This window comes from Rissa tridactyla, chromosome 4 (genome assembly GCF_028500815.1).
Source record: "Rissa tridactyla isolate bRisTri1 chromosome 4, bRisTri1.patW.cur.20221130, whole genome shotgun sequence".
Lineage (NCBI taxonomy): Eukaryota > Metazoa > Chordata > Aves > Charadriiformes > Laridae > Rissa > Rissa tridactyla.
The window spans coordinates 15,690,494-15,716,748 of NC_071469.1; the positions used below are offsets into that span (position 1 = coordinate 15,690,494).

Consider the following 26,255-nt stretch of genomic DNA (forward strand, 5'->3'; position numbering starts at 1 on the left):
TGAAATTTTGAATACGAGTCTTTTCAAATATGACTTTAGTTTTTTAAAAAATATTATCAGAAAGGACTACGAGTTATATTAAGCTATTTAATAACTCTTACAGTAGTTTAAAATTCTGCATAAAACAGCACAACCCCACTTGCCTATGCTTACAAAGGTCCTGTTCCTGCAAAACCTAACAGTTTTAATAGTTCACCTTTAATAGCCTTCTTGAAGCCAAAGGACTTGAATAGTTCCTTTAAATGCACGATTGCATGTATAACAGCATTAATTAATGACTAAAAATACAAATTTTTGGCAACTATTTCATCCTACAAAGGATAGTCTCTTCCATAGTACAGGGTGAATTTTATTGAAGACAGACTGCTCTAAAAGTGCTATAGTGGAATTAAATGTAATTAATCTATTTTGACATATTTATAATATACAGAATTTCTCATTCCATAAACCACTGGTTTCATATTCTATTTCTGGTGAGAAGATTATCTTCTCACATAACGCAGTTTTTAAATCAGTACAGAAACCACACCATATTATACCTCCAACCTTCAAAGCAATCTTAAAATGAAGGCATGTCTATATCTGCAGAAACATGTATTATTTCCACTGTCCACATGGGACCATTTTTGTGAATAAATGAGGTTAAGAAAATGACAATATAATATAGCTCATTAATCATATGGTTTTTAAAAGCCTTAAAATCTAATGACTTAATATTACTAGATTAGAACACTTTTAAAGATTCCTTAAAGCAAATACTATCTTAGCGAAGAAACATTTGGTGTTTAGAAGTATGGTACTCATACACAGTATATTTCTATTCGTATACAAGCAAGAGTTTATGAAGAAAAATTCACCTCGATATTGTCTTTAATAATACAAGTGCAGAAGTTTTAATACAAGAGCAGAAGTTGTTGGCTTTTTTGGTGGGGTAGAAGGGGTAATTTGCTTTTTTACTGACTGGCTGGCAATCTCCAGGCTTGAAGCTACATAGTTTATTTATTAACCTAACTGGCACCTACAGGGTCATGCTAGCTTTCTTAAAGTAATCAAATTTTACTCTAAGTGTAGATAAATCTTTGATACAACCTCAATTTCTCATTTAGCATGTTATATGAAGTTAGCCATCTACACACAGTATTTTCAAATAACAAAGGAGGTTTAAGACAGAAGAATATGGTCAACGTTTACGTTTACTGTCTTTTTTTTCCTCCAGTGGCAGACTCCATTCAAAGACTTATCATGTGTTTTCATGTGGTGAAATGTTACTTGCCCACCACCAAAATCAAAAGCATTTACTGCCTCTCAAAAATTTCAATTTTCACGTATTTTAATTTTCAACAATGACGCGGTTGAATCCTTTCTTTCAAAAGTATTAACGGAATTATTTAAGTGCTAAAGCCTATATATAACAGTAACAAAAAATTAAACATAAACATAGATACTAGTATGTCAAAGTGATAATTTTGCATATTTAATTAACTGCAAGCTAAGAGAATGCCAAAGCCTTTTTCAAAGCAATGGAGTTAACATAAAAACCAGAGTCTACAGATTTGGGGGATATTTTAAATTACATAATCAGAAGTGTAAAGAATTCATTAATTATCAAGCAGTGAACATGAAAACATAACAAAGATTTAGCATGCTTTCACATTTTCAAAATTACACATAGGAATCACTATTTGACACAATCATTTTCAAAACATGATAAAATGAAACCAAACACTGAGGTCAGCCATAATTTCGCACACAGACTTCAAAGGGCGGGGGGGGGGTGTGGAAGGAAAAAAAAAAAAAAGAAAGAAAGAAAAAAAAAATTTACAGAAAGCTTTACTATTTACCATAAGACACCTGTAAAAGCCAGAATATGTAAACACTGACTGCTATTTTAAAAAGCAATGGGATGAGCACATTTCAGATGCAAGCAGTCTTACATGTATACTGGATAGTAACCCTTGTGCTGAGTTCTTTAGCACTTTGTATATCATGTTGATCAGAGGTCCATTATTTTCTATCTGTTTCAAACAAAAGTTCAGTAATAGCTTGTTATAGACGTAAAAATTAAAACCCCCAAACTGTACAACTCAAAACTCCATGAGTGGCAGTAATCACATGCTCTTATGTCACACCGATCCTTGAGGTTTATAGTCTATATAATTTGTCATTATGGAAGCTACAACTGGATATCTACCTGTCTTGTTATATTGCAGGTAGATTGTTCATCCAACCATAAGACTTCTTTACTTTTGCAAAACACACAACAGGATTTGCCCAACTGCAGTTTCAAGAGCGCTGGGAATTACAGCAAGATACTTTCTGTCACCTAATATGAAGTAACACTTCCACCAAGAGCTCTATATTGATAATTTGAGCAACCCAGTTAAAACCTCATGGAAAAAAAGTTATTTCAATCACACTTACCCTTCCTCCCATAACGAATACCTGCCACGCACTCTTTCCTTCATTATCTATGTGACACAAGCATGCACTAGCAACCTCTTTCAACTGCAGTAGAAACTAAGCAGCTTCAGATACTACAGTGCGACTGCAGAAGAGTGAAGCAGGACCACTGCTGAACCACTGAGAGGGCTCCAGGTTTGCTTCAACTGGTTGCACAATTTATACTTAGGGACACAAACCTTCCTATACTTCCTCATCCATATTTTGTATAACCTGCTTGGGAACGTTTGTAAACTATTCTGAAGGGGGGCTGCCCATCCATCCCTCCTGTAGCCTCCTTGAACTGGATTTCACAGTCACAAAAAGGGAAGCTTCCTTCACCACTTGTGTTTCACCTTATTTGCAAAGTCATCTTAGAAGCTTGTGGTGAAGATAGTTTTTCTTTCCTTTGTTCTTCCTTTTTGCTTTCCTAATACAGGGTCTATCCACGTTAGAGATAAAAAAACCCCAACTGTGAGAAGACAACTGTGGAAATCTGTTTGCAGAAGAGGCATGGTTATGCTATAGCATACAACTACACCATTTCTTTCATGCTCCACATGCCTCTAGTTCATGATTGAAAAAAAAAAAAAAAAAAGAATACAGAGTCATTGCAACAATTTTTTTTTTTTTTTGGGGGGGGGAGGGGGCGAGTTTATAATCTAATGGCAATATCCTTAAAGCAAAGCTCCACAAAGTATGGCATTTGAAAAGTTCAAACTTAATAATTGTTTCTCATAGTGTGAGTAGACTTTAGACCTTTTTTATGTCAGAACTAGATGCATGCAGGAGAAAACCATTGAAATGGATTAGTATCTCTAGAGCATTTTTATTTAATTTGTACTTATGTTATGACAATACACTATAATGCTGAACAATTATCTTGGTATTAACATCAAAAATTATTTCTTAGATAATATTTTTAAACTCTTAAAGAATAAAAAATAGGCTAATATAAAAGGATAAGAGAAAGGGGGGCAGAAACATGTGATTAATGACAAATTACTAAATGCTGTGTAACCACTTCCTGTAATCAGTTTCAGTACTATGGCATACATTATGCAGTTAATTACTTAATCACTATTTCATGTTGAAAAGTTACACTTCAAAACCTCTAGGAACAGAGATCTTCAGAAGTAATGGATTTAGTGAAAAGAAAAACGTTTAACTCCACTTCTAAAATCTTCAGTCCTGTTTGAAATCGTTTGATCAGAGTGGGTCTAACCCAAAGCCCAATGAAGCCAAGAGAGAGACTTGAATTAAAAGGCTTTCTATCTAAGCCTTCAGTGTCTTAAATGAAAGGTTCCATGTATATTAACTGTGAATTTGCCATACTCCACCGTTACCAAATCAGTAATTAATTTGCTAAGTTTCATTCAGCATTCTACTCTTCTTTCCTCATACTGCAAAATAAAGCATCTCTTCAGTAATTTATATTTAGTGGCAAAACACCAATTAAACTAACACAAAGACACCTCCTCAAATTTCCCACGGTCTCTTTAATCTCTCAGCAACCTGACCCGAATTGTTACATTTCCAGACCACTACTGAAAGACGGTTATTAAGAAATGCCCATTTTGAAAAATTAGATCATTCTTATGGTAACATATTTGACACTTTAACTGTCAAGATTTTCAAAAAGGAACTAACACTAACATTAACGCTAATGCTGGGGGATGAAGGGATTGAGAGCAGCCCTGCTGGGAAGGACTTGGGGGTACTGTGGGATGAAAAACTGGACATGAGCTGGCAATGTGCACTCGCAGCCCAGAAAGCCAACCGTATCCTGAGCTGCATCAAAAGAAGCATGGCCAGCAGGTCAAGGGAGGTGATTCTGCCCCTCTACTCTGTTCTGGTGAGACCCCACCTGGAGTACTATGTCCAGCTCTGGAGTCCCTGTCTACTCTAGGCAACTGTGTCCAGCTTCTGGAGGTGGGTAGATGCCCCATCCCTGGAAACAGTCAAGGTCAGGTTGGACGAGGCTTTGAGCAACTTGATCTAGTTGAAGATGTCCCTGTCCACTGCAGGGGGATTGGACTAGATGACCTGTAAAGGTCCCTTCCATTCTGTGATTAACTTTCTTTTCACAGAAAGATCAAGAGCCCCCATACATTTCTCTTTCTGGCTGCTTTCGTCAGGTGCTACACAGGCTGCAGGAAGGCACAAGGGGAGCTCCTGGGAGACTACTGGCTCTTCATGTCCTGGACTGCAACAAATCAATCCAGATGTAATCCACTAAAAAGTTAAAAATCCATCCCAATAATTTGGCTGAGTATATAACTTTTTCGGAGGCTTAAACTGTGGCCACTCTTAACTGTGAAAATCGTTGTGTTTTATAATGGACAAAACACTGCGTTTATTAAAAATTTCTCAAATTGTAGGACTTTTAAATTGAAATTTGTCGTAAAATTCAGCCGATGGCTTGGGATATCATTACATTTGGCAAAGCCATTAACAAACCAAGAACAAGGCCTAAAGTGAAACGTGTCCAACCAGTTTTAAATTCATATATTAATGATTACAACAGTTTATGTATTTGATCATTTAGACTATACTGCATATATTATGTGATAAATATTTTATATATATATGATACTATACATATGTGTAATAGGTATTACTAATATTTTGCATTGATATATTTGGTTCTATATTCAGCCATTAAAACATCAGCTAAAAATTGAAGTACACATACTAAAAGGTCCAGGGAGCTCATTAGTTACACATACACAAAGCCCCATGGCATCGGTGAGAACTATGTACATGCAAACAATAACAGGGTGTAAAATTTCACTCCACCCTGATTTTCAGAAACACCATATAATTTATATATGGTGAGACATCCTACACACCATAGAAAATGGTAGACTGCTTTGCTAAGCAAAATGATGATACATTTTGGTTTTTTTTTTCTTCAAAACCTGTTATTAATAAGTCTAGATTTGCTTTCAAATTGCCAGCTATCAGGTGTACTAGATACAGAACTAATTTAGTTTAGACAGACGCTTTGATGCTCAATATCATATTTTTAAATTATTTTTTAAAAGGACATATCAGGTAACATTATTTAGGCAGATTATATCTATGGACGGATGGATGAATGGGTACATTTGAAATCTCTTAGCTGTAATAATATGAAAACAATGACAGGTGCTAATTAATCACCACATTTTCACAAGAAAGCAAGACATTATAAATACGGCATATTATAAAACCGAGAAAAAAGTCAGGTTAAGAAGATTTAAAGGGAAAAAGCTGGATTAAAAGAACACCCTATTTTAACTTAGAGGAGTTGACTTCACTTTGATTCTAAAGCTACAGCAGACAAACATTTTGAATCAGGTTTTTATTGATTTCACTAAACCCACATAGTATCATTCATCTGGAGTGCCAGTATCACAAGTTCTTCCTACAAAACTGAAGCAACTACATTTTCTGAGTTTGCAGCTTAATTGCATGGTCAATACTATAAAGACAGTCAATATTCTAAGCACAACAGCAATGGTAAAAGGCACAGAGGCTCCATCCCTGAACAGAAGGTGATCTGAAAACCTGCAGGTACCAACATGATACTCAAAATACCACTGGGTTTAAAAAAAAATAATGGAAGTAGACTCCTATAAAATCTTACCTTTAGATCCAAATATTCCAAATCCTTTTTCAACTGGATATAAGTGTCATCCGCCTTCAGGTAAATACATAGGGGGGAAAAAACACAATGTATTTGAATGTTTGAAACAATTTCAAAATACTTGGATTGGTTATATGTAAGAAAATGGATGAAACAGAAAACAAAATAACAGAGTAGGAAGTACATAAAGAAGCACACTTGCTCCACCAGCATTTTGCTATTTACAGCTGAAAAATGGGCAAAATATTTCCCAAGAATATTACGACCTCACGGCCACCCTCCAAACACAGATTTGAATTTTCCACCTCTAATGAGACGTGTAACTACCTGAAACAATAGATTTTCAAAAGTTATTTTTTCAAGACCGATTTCTGCTGACTGTCCCTTCAATGAAAATGCTATGGTGTTGTCCTCCAGCATAGTATGTCCCTTTGGGCGAAGAAAAGACCTGTACCTAACTGAATGGCAGATGTAACTAAAAGCCATTATGTAACAAATAATTAGAATACTTTTGATCGCATTTCATACACATTCTAAGACACGAATTTCTTTATTCAGGAAAAGTACAAAGTAAGTTTTGTGAATAAAATACTGAAAATGATCTCACTTATATGATTAGAGAATCCATTTTGCCTTTTAAGTAATAGCAATCAACTTGATCCTTATTTTTCATTGGCTCACCTGTAATTGCTATCAGCTTAATTTTACAGTTACATTCACCTAGCAGTATCTTCTTTACAGTCGCTTCAAGAAAAGCATGCACAGAAGTCATAACAAAGTTATTTCTCATTCTTTCAAGAGGCATTTGCAATACACAACAAAATAAAGCTTAGATGTTGCAAATGTGCTTTGCAATCAGCATAAATGCCCCCAGATTTCTAGAACTTTTACTAGTATTTTGACAGGATTTTATATCCTGGGTACCTTAAACTTCAGAATAAAAGAAAAACACAACTATACCTTTTCTCAAATTTTGAGCCAATGAGAATGTGTAGTTAAAGAAAAGAAAAACCCTTTATGCCATAAAATCAATACATCACTCTTGCATTTCTTTAGAGGTGTTCACTTACAATTCTTGTCTGATCAGCTTGTAAGTCTGGCTGAGGACTTGACTACAAAGTCTGCCCATTTTTTTGAGAAATCCTTGTTACTATCGCCCATCTTATTGCAATTGTTCTGTAGGTGAGGTAAGTTGGGAAATTAAACTTTTCGAAACTCAAAAAAATTCCTTTAGTTTTTGGGGCAATATAAAGCCTTCACCAATTCCAAGAAGAGTTACCACATTTTATTCCCAGCTGGCTCCATTTTTGAGGTAACATGAACCAAAGAGCTCTTTAAGTAAATTTCTGTTTGTTCTCACATTTACAAGTTTCATCCATCAGTGCAATCAAGAGCACTGCTGATGATCCTGGATGCCCATGAGCTTTTATGAACCAACATTCACCTGCAGAACTGACACAGTTACAAGCTCATATGAACGTACAAAGTAGCTGATGCATTTCAATTTGCAGGTGACGCAGCATGTGGCACAGGGAGCCAATCCCATCATGAAAGCAGCACAAAGAAATGGTTTTGCTTTGAATGAACTTATCTAATATTTTAACCAGTATTTCTGAAGATGCAGCATTTTCAGAAATAGTATAAAAAGGAAATATACATAACACTTTGAAACATACGCACTGCTGCCCTGTAACTTAAAACACTCATCTTTTACAGCAAATACAGCAGCAAAGAAAAACCGCAAACGACCTGGGAATTGTAGAATACCAAAGAATGGGCAAGAAAGCACAGACTCAAGCATGGCACTAATGAAGCATTTGCAGAGTCACAAAATGTCATACGGCACAGACGAGCCAAGCAGCAGCTGACCTGATAGGTGGAATTAGTTGGCAAGTGCTGCAGTAATTGTGCGATTGTGTAATTTCGTATACTAGCCAACTTAGCCTGATGTCTCCTTAATCGAATGAGAAGCAATGTTAGCTCTTCAGGCTGCAGGTATTTAGACACATTGTAAAGAGGAAATTAGCAGTCTTCAGGGAGAGTAACTGTAATTATATTTTTCACCTCAGTGCCCAGAAAGCAGTTACTTGACATGATTAAGCAATTATTTCATTAACTTTGTGTTTGGTCAAATAAACATAGTAAAAGTTGAATCCTGTACTAACAGACAGCTCACCCCTGTTCACGTTGCAGATAACAGCAAAATTCCTACAGGCTTTACTGGGAGCTGGTTAAAATTAAGTTCTCATTCAAGTTATTTATGTTTTAACTAATAAAAATACAGCTACTACAGAATGAGCAGGATTTGACGACTTAACTACAATACTATGATGACACAAAAGGAAAAGTAACCGCTCTCTCAACTTACCGACTTGCCATGCAAACTGGGTGCGCTGACAGTATGTGTCATGTAGCCCATGGCAGGCATGGAGCGCCGATCAATGTGAGTTGAGCTCTGCAAGAAGCCACAGTCAGAATTGTAAGGATTGTCTTAAGCAAGAGGTATGTTGTACTTGAGGGAAAATTCAGAAGATCTGCACCTCTGCCACCGATTTTGTATTTGAATTCCTGGCTTGCTTAGATCAGGGTTACACTCATGGGCCAGCCAGATCCTTTGATGATTAATTAAAACTTACGAATGAACAAATGCAGATTTAGCACCTGTGATGCTGGGGAGATCAGCGGATTTTAGCAGCACGAGATGCTTCAGCAGACCATGCACAGTGGCTTCCAGCAAATTTAAAAAAAAAAAAAAAATTCATAAATTTCCGCCCCCCCCCAATGTCTCCCAGAGAAAGGAGGGTTGGATTATGCCATCCGCCGGCGGGCTTGTACTCCATACAGTAACAACCGTGAGTGCCCTCTTGTAGCCAGGGAACACTAAGCTACTGACATGAGTGACACCTTGTGGCAATGGGTTCCATTAATACCTTTTTTTTTCCCCCCTAAATAATCATATTTGATCTGCCCCTTTCTGCTTATAATACGAAAACCTACTGCACATCCATTCTTTCACCTTTCTCTTAATGCCAAACTTTTGTGGTTTTCTTCAAGGCAGCCTAAATGTCTCACAATTTATTTTTATTCCTGTCTCTGAATTTCACTGAATGCTGTTTTGTTCTGCCCTTTTTTTTTTTTTTTGAAGTGTAACTCGATGGAATTTAATAAAGCATTCCAAGGAGGGGGGAGTATCACAGATTTCTGTAGACATATACATTTAGATGTAAAATGACGCTGTGTGCTTACATATAAAAATATAAGCGTTTTTCTCTACAGAAGTTTCACAGAAAAGTTTTACAGATGAGAAAAACTACGTTTCCCTATATTGCTAAAACCAATATGACATTAAAAGAGTTTTATTTTATGAGTAAAGTTTATGCAGCTACATTGCACAGGAAGGGAAAAAACTGCTGTGCATTCCTTCATAAGGCATGTAATGCTCCTTCCACTTACACATGGAGAAATCAATGTCTGGTATAATATAATCAGGAGTTAAAAAAATATTAATTTCCAATGCTGCACATCACTAGACTATTTCATCCTCTGACAGAATATTATAAATCTATAAATGCTGAAAGACATCCAACAGCTACATTGCATATATACTAGGAAAAATTCTAAACTGTGCATGAAGCTGGTACGCAACCTAAAGTCATGGTCCTGAACCCACACTGGGTATTTGAATTTACAAGGTTGTTTTTCTTTGCAAATACTTTCCCCATCAGAGCCCATGGTTGAAGTCAAAGAATTAGGTGAACACAGAGGCTTTCGTTTCCACTTATTCCACTGTAAGAGCTACTAAGACAAGTAAATTCTACTTTGATTCAATCCTGAATTTCCCTAATTTCCTTAAGCAAGGACAGCCATGTGGAGTACCAAATAAGGAAACCTCTGTCACCTCTGGATATGAGGGTACAACAGTGCCTACAAAAAAGCCACACTGAAAATCTGCAGAAGGTTAAAAGTTTCAGACCAACGCTATTTGATTTTGGTGAGCGCAATGATAATGACCCTGCAAAGGGCTTAAAAATATCAAATGCATGAAAAATTATTATGTTTTTAGCCATAACTAAAAATTTAATCAGTTGTAAGATTAACTACAATAGCAAAACATGTAGAGAAGGCAAAGCATAAGTAAAAAATCAAGGAAAAGTGCATCCTGCTGAGTTTTATATTCCTGCCTACCTAGTCTATACATTAAAATACTACAAATTGTATATTTTATACATATAAACATATGCCTTTCAGGTTTTCAATAAAAATATTACAAACCAATGTAATGTGCCACCAATTTTCCTTTCCTAACCAAAAAAAATTAACAAATCTGAAATGATGAGAAAGACAAGAGTTTTAAGAGAAAATTATTAATTGCATTAACTTTTACAACCTGCACGATCTTTCACACACAAGGAAGGATGCAATGAAAATGACTAAATTAAACTATCAATGTATGACACCACATGTAGAATAATTTGAAATCAGTTATACTGTATACAAACCTTTACAGCATGATTTCGTATCTTCCTGGGTGATCCAGCAAAAGGAACGTCTACAGTCTGTCTCTCATCAGACGGTTTAACTGTAAGCCTTTCTGCAGGAGTATGTGGTCTCCTTGGGGGAAAGTTTTTTGGAGGTCCAGGTGGAGGAATATCAGATGGAGAGGGCGGAACAGATATTGATCGTGGAACATCTAATGAACTTTTTGACTTACCACGATCAATAAAGTCTGAAGAACCTACATAAAGTGGGGCAGTGGGGCTGCCATGTTTAAATTGCTGTCTCTGCTGCCACTCATAGAGCTGCCAAACAGTTCCATCTTTATTCGCTTTCCTTTCCTCCTGGGACATCTTCAAGTGGCTAACGCGGTCTTGTGCATATTTGTAGTCACTCGGCAAATTGCGGTTTGGTGGTGGTGGTGAGCTCCCTGAAGGCTGCCTGGTATTCTTTGGCAAAGTGTGATAGTTTTCAGGAAAAGGTGGATTGGGACCCTGACGTGTAAGAGTCTGATCAGAAGTGAGGCTGTAAAGGAGCGGGGGAAAAAAAAGGGTAAATTTTAGCATCCATTGATGAGTGGGAATGACTGATTAAAAAAAAAAACCAACCCAAAACACTAATGACTTTAGCATAGGAGCTACCAGACGCAACATACAAGAGTCATTTAAAAAGAATTTACAGAAACATTAACAAAGTAATATTAATGAAACCTACCCTGCACAAAAAACATTACACTGTATTCATGCAAAGATGCAAATACTATAAATACGGGCTTTTAATTTAGTGTCTAACCTACTGGAAATAAACTTAAGGGACAGCAGCATGGTGTACTTAGACCAAAAAGAATGTCGAGAGGACGAAGAAAGGAATTACTGTTACATTTAATGAGCAAATCCCTAAATTAAACTATTTCTTTTCACCGAAAGCCTGATCACCACTAGGTGGTGCAGTTTACGAACAACAAATGCATGCTCATCCCAAAAAATTACCTTAAAGTGCAAGAAGAAATCTCAAAAATCACAGAATGAGTATCTCAGATAATTTTTGTTCATATGAATGAAGCAAAAAAAAAAAAAAAAAAAAAGTAAGAAACTGCTCAAAGTCCCCAGGTCTGTATGATTTACTTTCATCTGACCTAATGCTACTGGTTCTACTGTTTTAAGCAATGCAAGGCTTTTTACAACAAAACTCACTGACAAACTAGAATTTAAAAAAGAGGCATTAAATCCTGGCTTTAGCACTGCATCCATAATATACTCGAACTGTAGAAATGAAATCTTTTAGTAGATAGAGAATTAGACAGAGTTGGCAAAAGCTTTGACAAAGCACGGTTAGCTCCCTCTCCTACTTTGAAATCAAAATCTTTCCGTAGCCTCATGCATAAGAGCCTGCCTGTCTAATTTCTGACTCTCCATTTAAGCATCTGGGGGAGTTTGCGCTTGCAGTCATTTGCCCATTGTTCCAGGATCTCCAAACAAAAAAACCATTCTGCTAGACTTGCTACAGAGCAACGATACAAAATAATAAACAAAACCCCAAAAAAATCCAACCCACAAATGAAGAAACTGAGAGCACATTCGTCACTCCACTCAGTAGGCTCCACTCTCTGCACAAGAGGGACACCTGATGGTGTAGGAACTGCAGGAATTCCACATGAAAGAAAGGGCAGGATGGAAAGGAACATCTTTGTTCAGCATCCAAGAATAACAGAAGCAGGGGGAAAAGAATTGCTACCAGTAACTGCTGTTTAGTAGTTGCCTCCATCTATTTCTACTTGCAGGATTTGGCACTGTCTTGAAATATGGAAGCTCTTGAGAGGATACATAATTCCTCATGTCAGAAAGTAGAATAACTACCCTGCACTGCATGGAGGATTACAAATTTGTAATAACACAGAACCTTGATGTTACCTCGAATTTTATAACGAAGGTTAAAGCATTTAGGTAGTATGAACAAAGACAACTCAACAATCTGCATTTAGTGGTCAGGTAACCTCTTTTATTTGTGTAGCTCATTACATCATGTGTACTCTGTATGTTCTGTACTGTACTGCCAATTCTCTCCACGTGAAAATCAAAGCGGTTGGTGTGTTTTCTCTAGATAGGAATGAGAACTGAGAAAGCTTGGAGCAGGTAATGCTTCAAAAGGACATCTGAGACAGGCATGCAGCTAGTGCAGATACTTTTGGTAATTTCTCTGTGTAAAAAAGGGGAAGGGGCTTGACCATTCCTACACTCCAACCTAGTGGAGCCCTCAGGAAGGCATCGGCAAACTATTGAATGTTGCAAACCATCTGCATATGGTTATTTTCCAATTGGACGCGAAAAGGTAAAGTATTGAGATGAGCAGGAATTTCTTCTGGTAGTCAATGAAGTCATCAGGGCTAGCAGCTTTAGGAACAAAAGCGAACCGAAAACAAAGACCCCATGAGTTGGGGGGGGATCATCCCATCCTTCAAGAAAAGGACGCATTAATCTGAGAGAAACTAAAAACTCTTTGGATGAAAGCAGTACTTCAAATAGCGGGGAAGTGCTGGCTTCATGCAATACCTCGGCCTGCTAGAAAAAAGAACAAAGTTGCACATACATTACATTGCCCAGGGAAAGTCATATTCAAAGCTGAACTTTAAAGGCAACTACCCACACACGCACAGGTTGCAATTTCTCAGTATCTGAAGTGGGGAGAAACCTCCAGCTAAGAAGACAGGCTTTAAGCAGGTGACATCTCTACCACACAAGGTTTCAGACCCTTAAAAATCATCTGCATTATATAAAAATAAGTACCTAAGAAAACATACCAACTTCTATAACAGGAAAGGAACAATGTTCTAAATAACTCAAATTAGTCCACAATGGGTTGTGGACAATTGCTTTCTGAGGAATCATGAGTAAAAGTGAGCTAAAGCCGCTGTTCTGAGAATCTCCCTCTCTTGAATGATGAGGCAGAAAGAATATTAAAAGGAAAGCAGACACTGAAGGGTGAAAAAATGGTCTGATGCCATATTATATGATTATTGACCATGAAAATCATTCAGGGTCTGCAATGGGAAGCAACTGCACAGAAGATATTGTAAAGAGAGAAGATAAACGTTCAAAAGAAAACAAATACAATCATTGGAAACACTATGCCCATTCATGGGAATGCAGAGAAGCTAACAAAGACAAGTAATGTTTCTTCCTTAAGCAAATCAGGAAGGAATGGAAAGTTCTGCATAACAAGAAATGTTTAACACTGTACTTGCAAGGGAGGAAATTCCTCAATATGACTGCATTTATTAAGCTTACATTTATCAGATCTATATACATTTTTTAAGTGCAAATAAGCTGTTAGAAATAGCAGATTCTTTACAATTATGCATTCACTATGTCTATCCAGGCACTGGAATAGGATCAAAGACTAATAATTTTGGACAGCTGCTGTTTGATGGTCCTGACCTTTAATTACTTAAACCCCAAATCTCCTGAAAGTCTCCTTTCAAACCTCCTTCCAAGTCTCTAGATCTCTCTCAAAGGCTGGCACGAACCTTACCAAAGCAGGTATTCCGCTTTGCTGAGAACAGAGGGCGGTTAGATGATTACGTTGGCCATAACTGTAGTGCAGCTATCAGTTCATTGTCCAAGAGAGATGAATCTCCAAAGAGACAGCCAACATTTACTAGCTAGCAAACAGTTCTGAGTGCTTTATAAAAAGGGGAAGTAAAATATCCTATTTGAAAGAATTACATATCCATATAAAAGGAGCAATCCCTGCAAATAATTGTACAAACAACCGCTGTATTTGCGTGAAGACTCTAGCTGAAAGGGTTCTTTCTTGTCATAATCAACTTGCTGGCATGCATTGCATCTTTATACACCTGAGCCAGGAAACAAATAAAACTGTACTCATCCCATGTCCAAAAATTATAAAGGCTTCTAAATCCTCAGAGGTTCTTTATTTGTAAGATTTCAGGTGGAATAACAGTAAACATGGAGCATTAAGAAATTAAGTGGTCCACTCATACTTACTAAAATCAGAATGGAACATCAATCAAATTATCATCTTTATCTTAAATTTCTACATCCTGAAATCAAGAAGACATTTGACAACTAACGTGACACTTTTATCTATCAGTTAAGTGCACTGCAACAACCTCAGCAGGTTGAGAGAAGGTGCCATTTAAAAAAAAAAAAAAAAAAAAATCAATCCATTAATCTTCGGGAAGGTAACATGCAATTTATTCTGAAGGCAGAGAATATAACAGCATTTGTCAGGGAAAGACAAAGAAGAAAAGGTCAAATGAACTAAAACAGAACACAAAGAAACCTAAGAAGAAAATTACTATATACTTATATAAAGTTAGATTTTGGTTACATCATTGCAGTTAACTCTTGCGAAGTTTCGCTGAATACTTAACAGCTCCAGCTAAGGCAGCTGTTTTTTTCTAGAACAAATGCTGGCACTTGCAACAGCACTATCTTAACACTACCTCTGATACACACCTAAAGCTGATTTACTGCAAGGAGTAATTAGGAAGAAAACAGTACTTATTTAGCTATCAGTCAAGCCTGTTCACTGTCTGTACTTTGATGTGAAAAACATCAACAGAAGTTTTCTTAAGCACTGGCTAATTAGTTCAATAGTTTTCTATTTATTTTAGACTAATGCATCTGTGCATGTAAGAAGAACTAACATAACAAGTACTTTTTTTTCATTAAAGACTTAATCTCTCGGGAAGCACTGATTGATATCCAAGCAAAAAAGATGCAAGTAAACTGACTCTAGCGGTCTAGAAGAATGTTAAAATCAAAAAATACAAAAGCTTCTTTAAGGATAATTCCAAAGCTAAGAGATTAGAAGAATGGACTTCCAAACAGAATTGACAAGCCTTAAATTTCTTACTGGATCCAAAATGACAAATGTTAGCTTCAATAAGCATTAAAAAAAAAAAATGCCCAAAATATTTTCTCCCTCCTAAAAACCACACAGTAATGTCTCCTGTTGTTCTATATTATAATTATATTTTAGCAAATTTTTAAGGTACTAGTTCAGTAGGTTTCCCACATTTGAAAACTCCTCACATGCAGCATAGAGCCCAACTGTCGTGCCTGCCACTTGACAGACGATGACGTTCTGAGCGGACGCATACATACAGCACTGCATTTTTTTCAACTGGTACCTAACCTGAGTGCAAACTTTGAAAGTAAAGCAATTATGACATTTTCAAATTACAGAAGCATTGCAGCATGCATTCTACCTCTTGGTACAACTTATGGCATTTTCAGTGACTGAAAAGGGAAGAGAGAATCCTGAAGACCATGGGAACATCCTAGGACCTCTTCATTAACTAAGTGAATATATGGAGACCTTTCAATATGTGATGCACACACTGTGACTTTGAGTGCAGTGATCCAATATAGCGGAGCGAATGGATGTTTGGAAAGGAACAGAAAGGAGAAAAAAAAAAAAAAGAAAATCAACATTCTTTAAGTGGAAAACAAACGATTATCTATAATAGGTAGATAATATCTGTATTACTGAGGGCTGCACTTCACTTTCTGGCTCTTCAATTGTAGCAAATTTTAAGAAGTTTTAAGCATCCACAGAGATTAAAAACAGTAAAAAAGTAGCACTCTAATCTCACTTCTTCTATTTGCAATATAGCAACAACATTAAAGGGATTTGATTAGCCAAATCCCATATTGACTCTCCCATGAGATAAACACCTGAAAAATACCATTCTGCACTGGAGGAGAAAGTAAGTTTTGTTATATATTGTCTCTGTAAAATATAATTCTGTTTTGCACTAATCATATTACTAATACATATTTTCCTCTAATTTAAGAAAACGCCATTTGGCTGTCTATTTAAAGATGAGGTATTACTAACCTTTTTGTATCTCCTTTTTGGACTTTTACCCAGTGCTCCACTTGAGCCATGTTACTTTTTCTTTGAATCTGTTTATCCGGATTTGTTCTGGGAACAAACCCTCTTTTATATGAGCTGGTACCATTCTGCTCCGCTAGGCCAGCACTCATACTTAATGAACTAGGAAGCGTTCCATTCTTCTCAGCTGGCTGAGGTTGAGCTACTTGGGACCGTGGTGCATTCGTTAAGTCTGGAAATAATGAATCAGCTTCTGTTAACGCATGCTTAGCCTTTCCCTTCTTAGTTTCCAGAGTTTCCTTTCTGTGGATATAACGCTCCTCCTCCTCTTTTTCTCTTCTTATCTCTTCACGCTTATCATATCCAAGCATTTCACCTGATTTTTGATAACTTTCTTTTGCATCTGTAATCTCTGCCTTCACACACTCTTTACAGGCATCCACATGATTGACTTGGGGAACAGCTTGCTGATCCACTTTTTCAGTTTCTCTGAAAAGAAAATACATGTCAGTAATGAACACTGCGTAGCTGTGAAAAGTTAATGTGGTCTTGTTACTATTTTAGAAAGGATATTCACAAAAGCACCTTCTCCAGGCTGTGATAAATTTGACAGAAGTGTGTTTAGATAGATATGCGCAGGAAAACTCAGTTGTTATCCCAGTTCGACAAAAGTTACCTTTAGGGTGCTATCAAGGAAGCAGAAACCATTTACGCGCATCTGTAAAAATAACTAAAAGTAATAATATTGTATGAAAGAAGTATTCTACTTGTGTAATATTAAGTACAAACAACTGTAAAAAAGAAAGTCTTCCTACCCTGGGAAACAGTGAAAGCCAAAAAACTAAACTCAAACTGCCAACTACTCATTTCAAAGTCAAAAAAGTCTTTCATATCTTTGTAGATGCCTTAGGGCCTAGTCATTGCTGGCCAAGAGGACAGAACAATATCTACATTTCAGTCACTACTATCATTGTCCAGGGAATTTCTAACCTGGGGGCCATTCCTGCAAAAAAATTAAAAATAAAAAATCTCCATTTTTCCTAATTCATCCTGCAATGCACAATAGTTTACTCATTTACCTTATTGTTTAAATATTTCAAAAACTCCATACCAGAAATCTTCATATTAAACTTACAACATACTATAAAATGTCTAAGGATCCTAGAAGTTTTATATTGCTTTTGACACATAACATGCTTCATTTGCAATTTTCTTCATCTCCTTATATGAGCTTCTTGACAACATTTTTTTCTCTTACAATTCAATGGAGTATCATTGATCTCGGAGTAGCACCTCATCTTCTCTGAAACTAAGTTCAGCTTCTTTAAAGCTTTATGGAAGGTGAATTCTCAGTAAATGCCATGAAACAATTGTTTTCACTTCAACCTACTTAATATCTCAAAACACATAGTGTACTAGGAGGAAGGACGCTGGATCAATACTTCTAACACGCCAAACTTCCCATTTTCCTTTCAATTATTTCTATCCTTATATAGAAAAAACAGTTAATAGGTTACACACTATTTGAAATTTAAATTAAATCCAGAAAGCTCAACACAAAATTGTATAGGATGCAAAGCTCTGGAAGAAATCTTGTTCTTTGCTTACATTTGATTTGCCAAAAGCAAGCAGTAGCAAGCAACTGCACCATGACATTTTTATCCTCACAGCCCCAAGGGTTAAAAGCAGGGCTGTCTCACAGTACAGAGTATTCTTTCACAAAGAGTTGTAGGGAAAGAGTTACATTCCCAAAGTCAAAACATCAAGAAGGCTATACCAATTTTAAGAACAGGGAAAAACTGGAAGCACGTGAAGGCGCAGCTGAATTTGTCTGCCTCTAGCAATGATTAAGAACAATGGGACAAAAGACATTCTCCTTTTGTCACAGTGCTTTTTTTCTACACTGAGAAACACATAAAAAGCTCTTACAAATACTAAAGGTCAGCAAAGTAAGTAAAAAAATAAGCAGTTAATACCTGCATAAATTAGTTTACATCTGTAACCCTATGCAGTTACGATTTACCTATCTTTAACATTCTTTTCCCTCTTAACAGCATTTTAATCCTAGTTCTAAACACTCATTTGAAACAACTCATTACTCTTCTGCCTTTTCCCTTTTACCTATCTCTCCTTGGGGCTGAAGACTGGTTGTTGCAGGTGTATGAATTTGGTCACAAAAACTGTAACTTTTTAACTGAAATTCCCTAAAAAATTATATATACACAGAAATAAATCCATGCCATTAGATGTGGACACACAATTTGTGTATAGACACAAATACTGAACACCAGGTTTTCTTAATTAATGTTAGTTAACTGATTTGCAACAGAATGTAAATTCAAAAGAATTATTTCTTTAAAATAGGAATCAGTTTCGTGTACACATTTGCAAATATCACTTCCAGAAATCACCACCAATCTGATTTTTTTTTAATATCTATATATATATATACACACATACATATATATAGATACATAAAATATTAAATAAAATTTTTAAAGCTAACAGTTTGTGTACTGAACTTGCCTCTTCAGTGAAGAGCGTGTTTGCATAAGAGCAGCTTGATTCATAGCCCGGATCCAGCCATTCATATCCTCTTGGGTATCTGCACTGAAGTAGTATGTCCGCATCCCTGAATGCTCTGCCTGAGAGCCAATAACAGAATTCTTATTATAAATATATGCCCGCATACCTGTATGAACTGCCTGCAAAAAAAAAAAAAAGGAAGAAAAGAAATAAGTCAGACAGCCCTTTCCTTTTTTTTTCCCCCCAGAAAATTTACCATAACTTTTGCTGCTATCTTTAAATAACTTTCCAGGTTCTTTGACTTTTTCTTGAATTTTGGATAAAATTATTACACTGCCACAATGGGCTGTAGCGCAGCAAACTCAAATAGCACTCTCTGATTTTTACTGAAATTCCTCTACCTCTTTCTTGCACCGTTAATCTAAAAGTGCAGCACTTCTGTTTTTCCTAGTAGGAAATTTCAGCTTTTCATTTTCTCTTAAGGGATACATTTTGTTTGCCATAAATACCATACAAAATAAATTAAAGAAATTCTCACTGAGACACGCGTAAGCAAACGAATTTTCCCAGCTCATTTAATAAAGCAATTTATTCAGACAAAACATAGACAAAAATCTTACAATTCAAGCAATTAAACTGCTTACTTCAGTGATTATAATGCATGTTAAGATCTTTTGGTTAAAGCATGCACTTGAACCTCTGTATTAGCTAAGAAATCACAAGACTTTCTGATAAAGTTAGTAATACAGATGAAATTACCATAGCACATAAAATATTGACAAGTATCTCTGCACACCAAAATACTCCATGAAATTCCACTGCAAATTGGAGGTATTTGGGAATTCCTCTGTAAATATATTCAATATTCAAATGTTTTCAATATGGAATGCCTTTGTAACTCTGGGCTAGTTGAGTATAATCAACTCTCATCCACATTTGTATAAGCAATAGTATAGCTACTACTAAGTCGTAACAGTCCTGAAACACTTGACTATATTTCCTCAAAGTTACTTTACAGATGTGTTTCAGATTAGTAAGGAAAGATTCATTTCCTTACTTTCCTAAAAACTGAAGGCAGTATACTTGGCTTGAAAGCCTCTTGTAATGATATTAAAACAAAAATTAATATTTTTAACTGCTTTTTATAAAGCTAAGCCTGCTATCACACACGAAAGCTAGTAGCATGAAACATTGCTGAGACAGGGTTTTTTTAAAAGGAAAAAAAAAAATCTCAACTTTTTAATTTGGCTACATCTTCTTTTAAAGGTTAAACATATTTCATAAATCTTCCCTGAATGACTGGTCTTTTTATTTTGATGAAATCCTCTCCCCCTCATTATTCCAAATTAAAACAAAACAAAAAACTCTCTACAGATGGCTTCAGAAACACAGCCATAGTTTTGACAAAACCCAGGACATGTAATCGGGTGCAGCCCTCCCTAAATGTTGTAATTTCAGTTGTTTAGCCTGAATTTCCCAAATTACCATAATCTCAGAGACTCGTATCAACAACTACGAAGAGCAAAATATTTGCTTGCTAAATTTCCCTCCCTTTCTATTGGAGCCTGTTCTTATAAACACGTGAAGCGTGGCCTTTCCCTTCTGCGCCTCAAGCGTGGAAGCCTCAGTTTGTTTTGCAAACTGTGGTCACAGAGCCTCCACAGGGGTCGGTCCCCAGCCTGCCATCACACCCATGGTGGAAAGGATGAGTCTGCAGCACAACAGCCAGCTAGAAAAAGGAGGAGGAGAAGGATGAGGAGGAAAGTGTGACATAGAGACGTTCAAGACCATCTCCTTCTAGAAAGAGTCTCTGCTTCCCAACAGCATTGGCCGATAAGGGAATACAAGGAGGTTTCTCCCTCCCCATTATTAGCTGCCTACGTTACCACAGGAAAACAGGACGTACATACGTGACACAGTACCTCTGATCAATTGGGTATTTAGGAATCAAAGGATTTTTTTCCATGTTTGCCTGGCTGAGTTCTTTGGGTTTGAGTTTTCTTTGCCATTACTGGGGTCTTTCTGAGTTTTTTTGCCATATTGAAACTGTTACAATTGCTCAAAACAAATATGATTCAGAAGCATTTATTTCATTGCAATTTATGGTTGGCATCCAGTGCAAGAACAGACCAAAAACTGGCAGCTCCATATGTAAAGAAAATCAGTGATTTTAATGCTAGATTTTATGACTACAGGATTCCTTCGCAGACCACGTTGAGGCCATAGAAGCAGATGCTAAAGGAAGTGCAGCAACTCCTGCAGAAAATGCCCCATTGCGGATGACACAGTAGGACCCTACCATGGTTATATACTTGCTGAAAAAAATCCTGAACCTTGGGTAACTAACTGCGGAAACTGCATACCACATCAATAAATGGACTTAACAGCTATCTGTCTTAATTGACCTGCAGGTCCTGATGAACACAACTCATTTGCCTTTCAGGTTCTCTTTTCAGCGGTGCATGACAAACACAGCTGAATGCACTGCCTAAGAGGCTGTAGGTGAAAACGGTATAAAAATGCAAAGTATGTTGCACCATTCTCCCTTGAGAGACTGAAGCCATCACAGCCATTAACATTCATAGCTTCAGAAGGGATAACTGACATGGTGTATTATTATCAACAAACATGACATTCTGAAGTTCCTAATATATAAAACTGGTTAAAGGAAAATTCAAATATATCTCAGTTATTTATTAGTAGCGTGTTTTATATGCAAGAAAGCCACTTTGTGCCAATGTCCTGTAGCTGTCACTGCTAGCAGACACAGAAGCTAGCGGTTCTTTCCCTTTTTTCTTTTTAAAGCAATAGCTATTAGGATGACTATAGCATACTAAAAAGCCTAAAACACAGCACATGCGCACACGTACACCATACACACAACAGGGAAAAAATAATATTGGTACCTATTCATGCATTCAGATGCCTTAACGTGGATAGATTGAGAAGAAAAGCAGTCTCTCTCCCATAATGCACGGAAGGAGAAATGGACAGTAAACCCCAATGGCATATCAATAGGACAAGACAAGGACAAAAAGTTAAACAAGTTAAAATCATGAAGAGATTCATGTTTCCAAAGAAAATACTTTAAAAAAGACTATACTAGAAGTAACTAATGCCTAGAGCCATTATGTTCACCTGCAGTAATTCAAAATTCCTAGGAAAGAAAAAGCCACAGTTCACAGGACAGAGGAATGGGCAGGGCAACAGTTTTCTAATAATTGTAATCTTTCAAAGTTAGTCCTCTCAATAAGCTATAAAACACAGGAAATTCTCCCTTCTCCTGCTGTTTGATATTTGTGAACATTTATGAGCAAAAATTGAAATAATACTCCGAGCCTTCACTATAAACACAACAACAGCACACTACAATCTAACTCATCTTTCACCCTTAAAAATATTGAGCTTTTTCAGGACTTATAGAATCTAGAAAATTCCCTTTTCCAAATTCTAAAATGGCACTTCTCAAATTTATAGCCCTTGGCAGTTCTTCACCTGACTTCCCAGAATCAGAGAAGCTTAATAAGCAATATGGGAGCCTAAGGAAGCAACAATGATCCAGAGAACATAGAGGAACAAACTATGTCAAAATTTTTTAGGAAAACCAGTGAGATCAAAGAAACAGATAAGAAGTTTGCCCTGGTCCCAGGAAGTCTAAGCAATGAACAGATACTTCAATTAGCACATCTTAGAGTGTCAATAATGAAAAGATGTTTAAAATCAAGCTGCAGCAGCATCTTCTGGAAGTCACGGTTCGACCTGGCTTCCTGGCTCTGAATGCCCTCATGCTGAAAGAGTGTATCTCTGAAAGGATTTAAAAGGTAGTATGAAAAAAAAAAGAGCAATTTGTATCTCCAGCACTACTTCCCACCTCCTACAGGAACATCAGAGCATCCTACATTGACTCTATTTGGTAGCATGATATGCACCTAAATACAAACGTATACTTGCATGTCTTTGCATGAAGTTTAGTTGCTTTCTTTACAGCGAACATTGGTAGGCCTTCCAAGTTTCTCCATTTGTATTACTGTCAGATTCATATAGATGAGTTTACATTCAGTATTCTCTCATATATTTTAACATATATAAGACCAATTTAAAACAGTTTTCATGATTGAGAACTTCATGATGAGGCTGCGATGACAATAACCTTCATAAATTGATACTACTCATGTTTAAAATTGTTGTATTACTAAAGAGTACAGTCAATTCTCTATTAATCGCAGGGAGTATTTCCAGCTATATGTTAATGATGTGCAAACTTTTTGACATTAAAATCTATACATTGGATTTGTGCTTCCTCACATTTGCATCAACAAAAAATTAATGTATTAAAAAAATGTAGTGATTAGATTAATTAAATAACTTTAAGATGTTAGCTACTGACCTAAATATGCAGTAAGAATCTTGAGTTCTAAAAGGCTGTTACCCAGCTTAATGACAGTAGCTTACAGCTAGTCACAGCACGTTGCTTGGGACAAATAAACAATGTGAAAAATTCATCAAGATAAATACTTGATAGCCGATTTTCTAAACAAAACAATTTAACATACATACTACTATACTTCAAAGTAGGATTTTGATTACATTTGAACAGCCTGTACACAGTTCTGCAGGCCTGTAATTGTTAAACACCCCTTGAGACAGAAAAGCTTAAAGCTGGGCCTTAGGAGATGATGAAAGAAAAAGAATTTTGAGAACTCCTACGGTGTACATTTTAACAGTTAGCAGTGTTTAACATATATCCTAGTGAGCATATATTTTAGAAACCTTCTTCTAACTGAATCATACGCAAAGAGCATCCCATGTATTTGCTAAGTAAATTTCCTTCCTTTAGTTTTACAAACAAAAGTGTAGAAATTTTTCACAGTCTGACTGCTTCCCTAGCTTCAAAAACTCATTGTAACTTAAAACAGCCATTCAAAATGACAGCCTATACCGCTATTGTAACAGAGGATTTACAACAATCTGAATAAATGTCAGGCCAAATGTAAAATGCGACATAGCGCATTCTCCCACTCATTCAGGACTTAAATGTGAAAAAGTCCTATCTTTATTTTGGGTTTAATCTGCTTATGTTTTCTATTTCTGGCTGCACTACGTTCTGTTGTGAGACAGAATGTCCGTCTACGCTCTGGATATCAAAGTGTACTGAAGAGATTAGATAAAGGTAATGCCTGCTGAGTGATGGAATGCCAGTACGGCCGGGACTCTGCCGCCGTGTGCCCACAGCCGCCTCTGTGACCATTGAACGTCAGTGTTGGATGCGGTCCATGCAACAGGAATCTTACAAAATCCTCCTACTGCCCTAGCAGTTGGTTCTAAATAACATGAAACTGCAGCATCAAGTCTGCAGTCAATCATCAAACACCTAAAGCAGAGTTAAGATTGGCCCAACAAACTAATACATAAAATGTATGTTGTGGGGTTTTTTATACAGATTTCTAGCATAAAGTTTCTTTTGCTATCAACTCTCTACTTCTCTAACAACTTTTTAGTAACAACCCTAATGTTGAAAGTGTCAGGTTACTGGCTTATGCTGATTTTCAGAAAAAGACTCAGATTAAAGACTTGGTAGAGCTTGTATAGGTATGATATCCTAAAAGGAACAGGGGAAGCCTGCAATTGCTTCTGGAAACGTTTAACTGTGATCACAACCACGGATTCTACTCTGCAGCAAAGGAGAGGCACAACTTGGCAGTGGTGACTTGAGAGCTTGCCTAAAGAACATGCTGCTTGGAAACTACATGTGTGTATGTGTGTCTCTGTGTGTGTGCGTGTATATATATACACACACACATACAGAGGGTTTGTTTTTTTTCCCGCTTATCACTGGTAGTGTTAAACTCGTTAACAATCCTAACAGACATTTGATTTAACATTTACAAACATCCTTTCAATAAAATAAAAAGCAGATTTTTTTTTTCTGAACTCTAAAGCAACTAGGTACCATCGCTGCTTTCTTTATCTCCTTCCCCAGACTGCACTAATAGTTATTCAAGAGCAGTAGAAGCCTAGAAGTACGTTAGGTCCTCTTCTTTCAGTTTGTGCTTCTTCCTAGGAAAAGGCCCTAGAAGAGGAGGGCTTGATGAATTACGCTCATTAAGTATTAGAGTGGAATGTTTTTCTTAAACAAAGGTTCCTTTGTAGCGTGCCCTGCTATCTCACGTTCAATGCTTTTGAAAAAGTACAATAAACATTTCCACAAAGTGCACTGAGTCTTTTTTTAAACGCATTTCCCAAGTTAATATTTGTTTAATAAATTTCAAACCATTATCCACTTGAAAATAGAACCCAAAGCAACAAAAGGCAGCCTACAGTTTTAAAACACCCAAAAAATCAAAATGCAAGACAAAGTCTAAGCTGAGCACACGTTCTTTGTAATTTCAGCACAGAACAAAATTTAAACAGAAAATTTCCTTCTAGACCTCCTAAAACATACCTGATCAAAACCTGATTTCTAAACTTTTTTTTTTTTGAAGTACATTGCTCATTTGCTTGACATAAAAACAGGTTCTGCTCCAAGTATCAGTAGCATTTAAATCTGCAACATACACTGGAGTTTCTAAACTTTGCCTTAGTGCTGCAGCTCAGACAATCAGAGTCAGGTTTCTCCAATGTCAAGAAGGAATGCATGTTTTATTTCATTTTCATAGGTTTTTATAACAAAGAACAGAACTGTAAATGATACGATTGATTAAAAAAAAAAAAAAAAAAAAGAAAAGCCACAAAACCAAATGCAAAAACAATTGAGTATTTTTTCTTTAAAAAACTCCATGTCATGTAGGACAACTATTGCTCCCCCTCAAAAAACGAGAAAAAAATTGATTACTCTTTTTCCCCTTGAACTGAGGAAATTATACATCAAAAGCTAGCATTGCCATTTTCTAACTGCAAGAATTGAGCTGATTCTTTTATTTAAAAAAGAACACAATAACACCAAAAGACCGTCAGTCCACTATGAGATCAAGTACTCTATAAAGAAAAAACTGTCAACTTTTCTTTCAATTTGTAAACACTACTGGAACAACTTATCAATGCTAATTTCTAATTTTAGAAACAGTATCTTTACTCACAGAGACATTACTCAGCTCTAAAGACACTTACATAGTAACAGATATATGAATGTAAATTCATAAGCAACAAAAAAAGTCCTATGTCACATTTGAGCAGGTAGTCAATAAACCTGTCTACTTTTAAAAAAATAATAAATAAAATGGGAAAGCGGATGACATTTCTGTTTACAACAGCATCTTTTCTAATGCAAATAAGCATTTTTAAATATGATTAACTAATAAGCTTT

The 26,255-nt window shown here is 36.3% G+C and overlaps 1 protein-coding gene across 11 annotated transcripts in view; it reads right to left on the reverse strand.

Moving 5' to 3' along the window:
• PLEKHA7 (pleckstrin homology domain containing A7) overlaps positions 1-26,255 on the reverse strand; it is a 167,845-nt gene that overhangs the window by 27,254 nt on the left and 114,336 nt on the right. For 9 of the 11 annotated variants that reach the window (XM_054198363.1, XM_054198362.1, XM_054198361.1 and 6 more), the window contains 5 exons: positions 18,953-19,131; positions 16,430-16,915; positions 10,570-11,089; positions 8,439-8,525; positions 6,071-6,124 (listed from right to left, as the gene is read on the reverse strand). In XM_054198363.1, the coding sequence (XP_054054338.1) occupies positions 6,071-6,124; positions 8,439-8,525; positions 10,570-11,089; positions 16,430-16,915; positions 18,953-19,131 (1,326 nt within the window). Of the gene's footprint in view, positions 1-6,070; positions 6,125-8,438; positions 8,526-10,569; positions 11,090-16,429; positions 16,916-18,952; positions 19,132-21,858; position 26,255 lie in introns of those variants that run through there. The other 2 variants (XM_054198369.1, XM_054198359.1) reach the window with 2 other exon arrangements.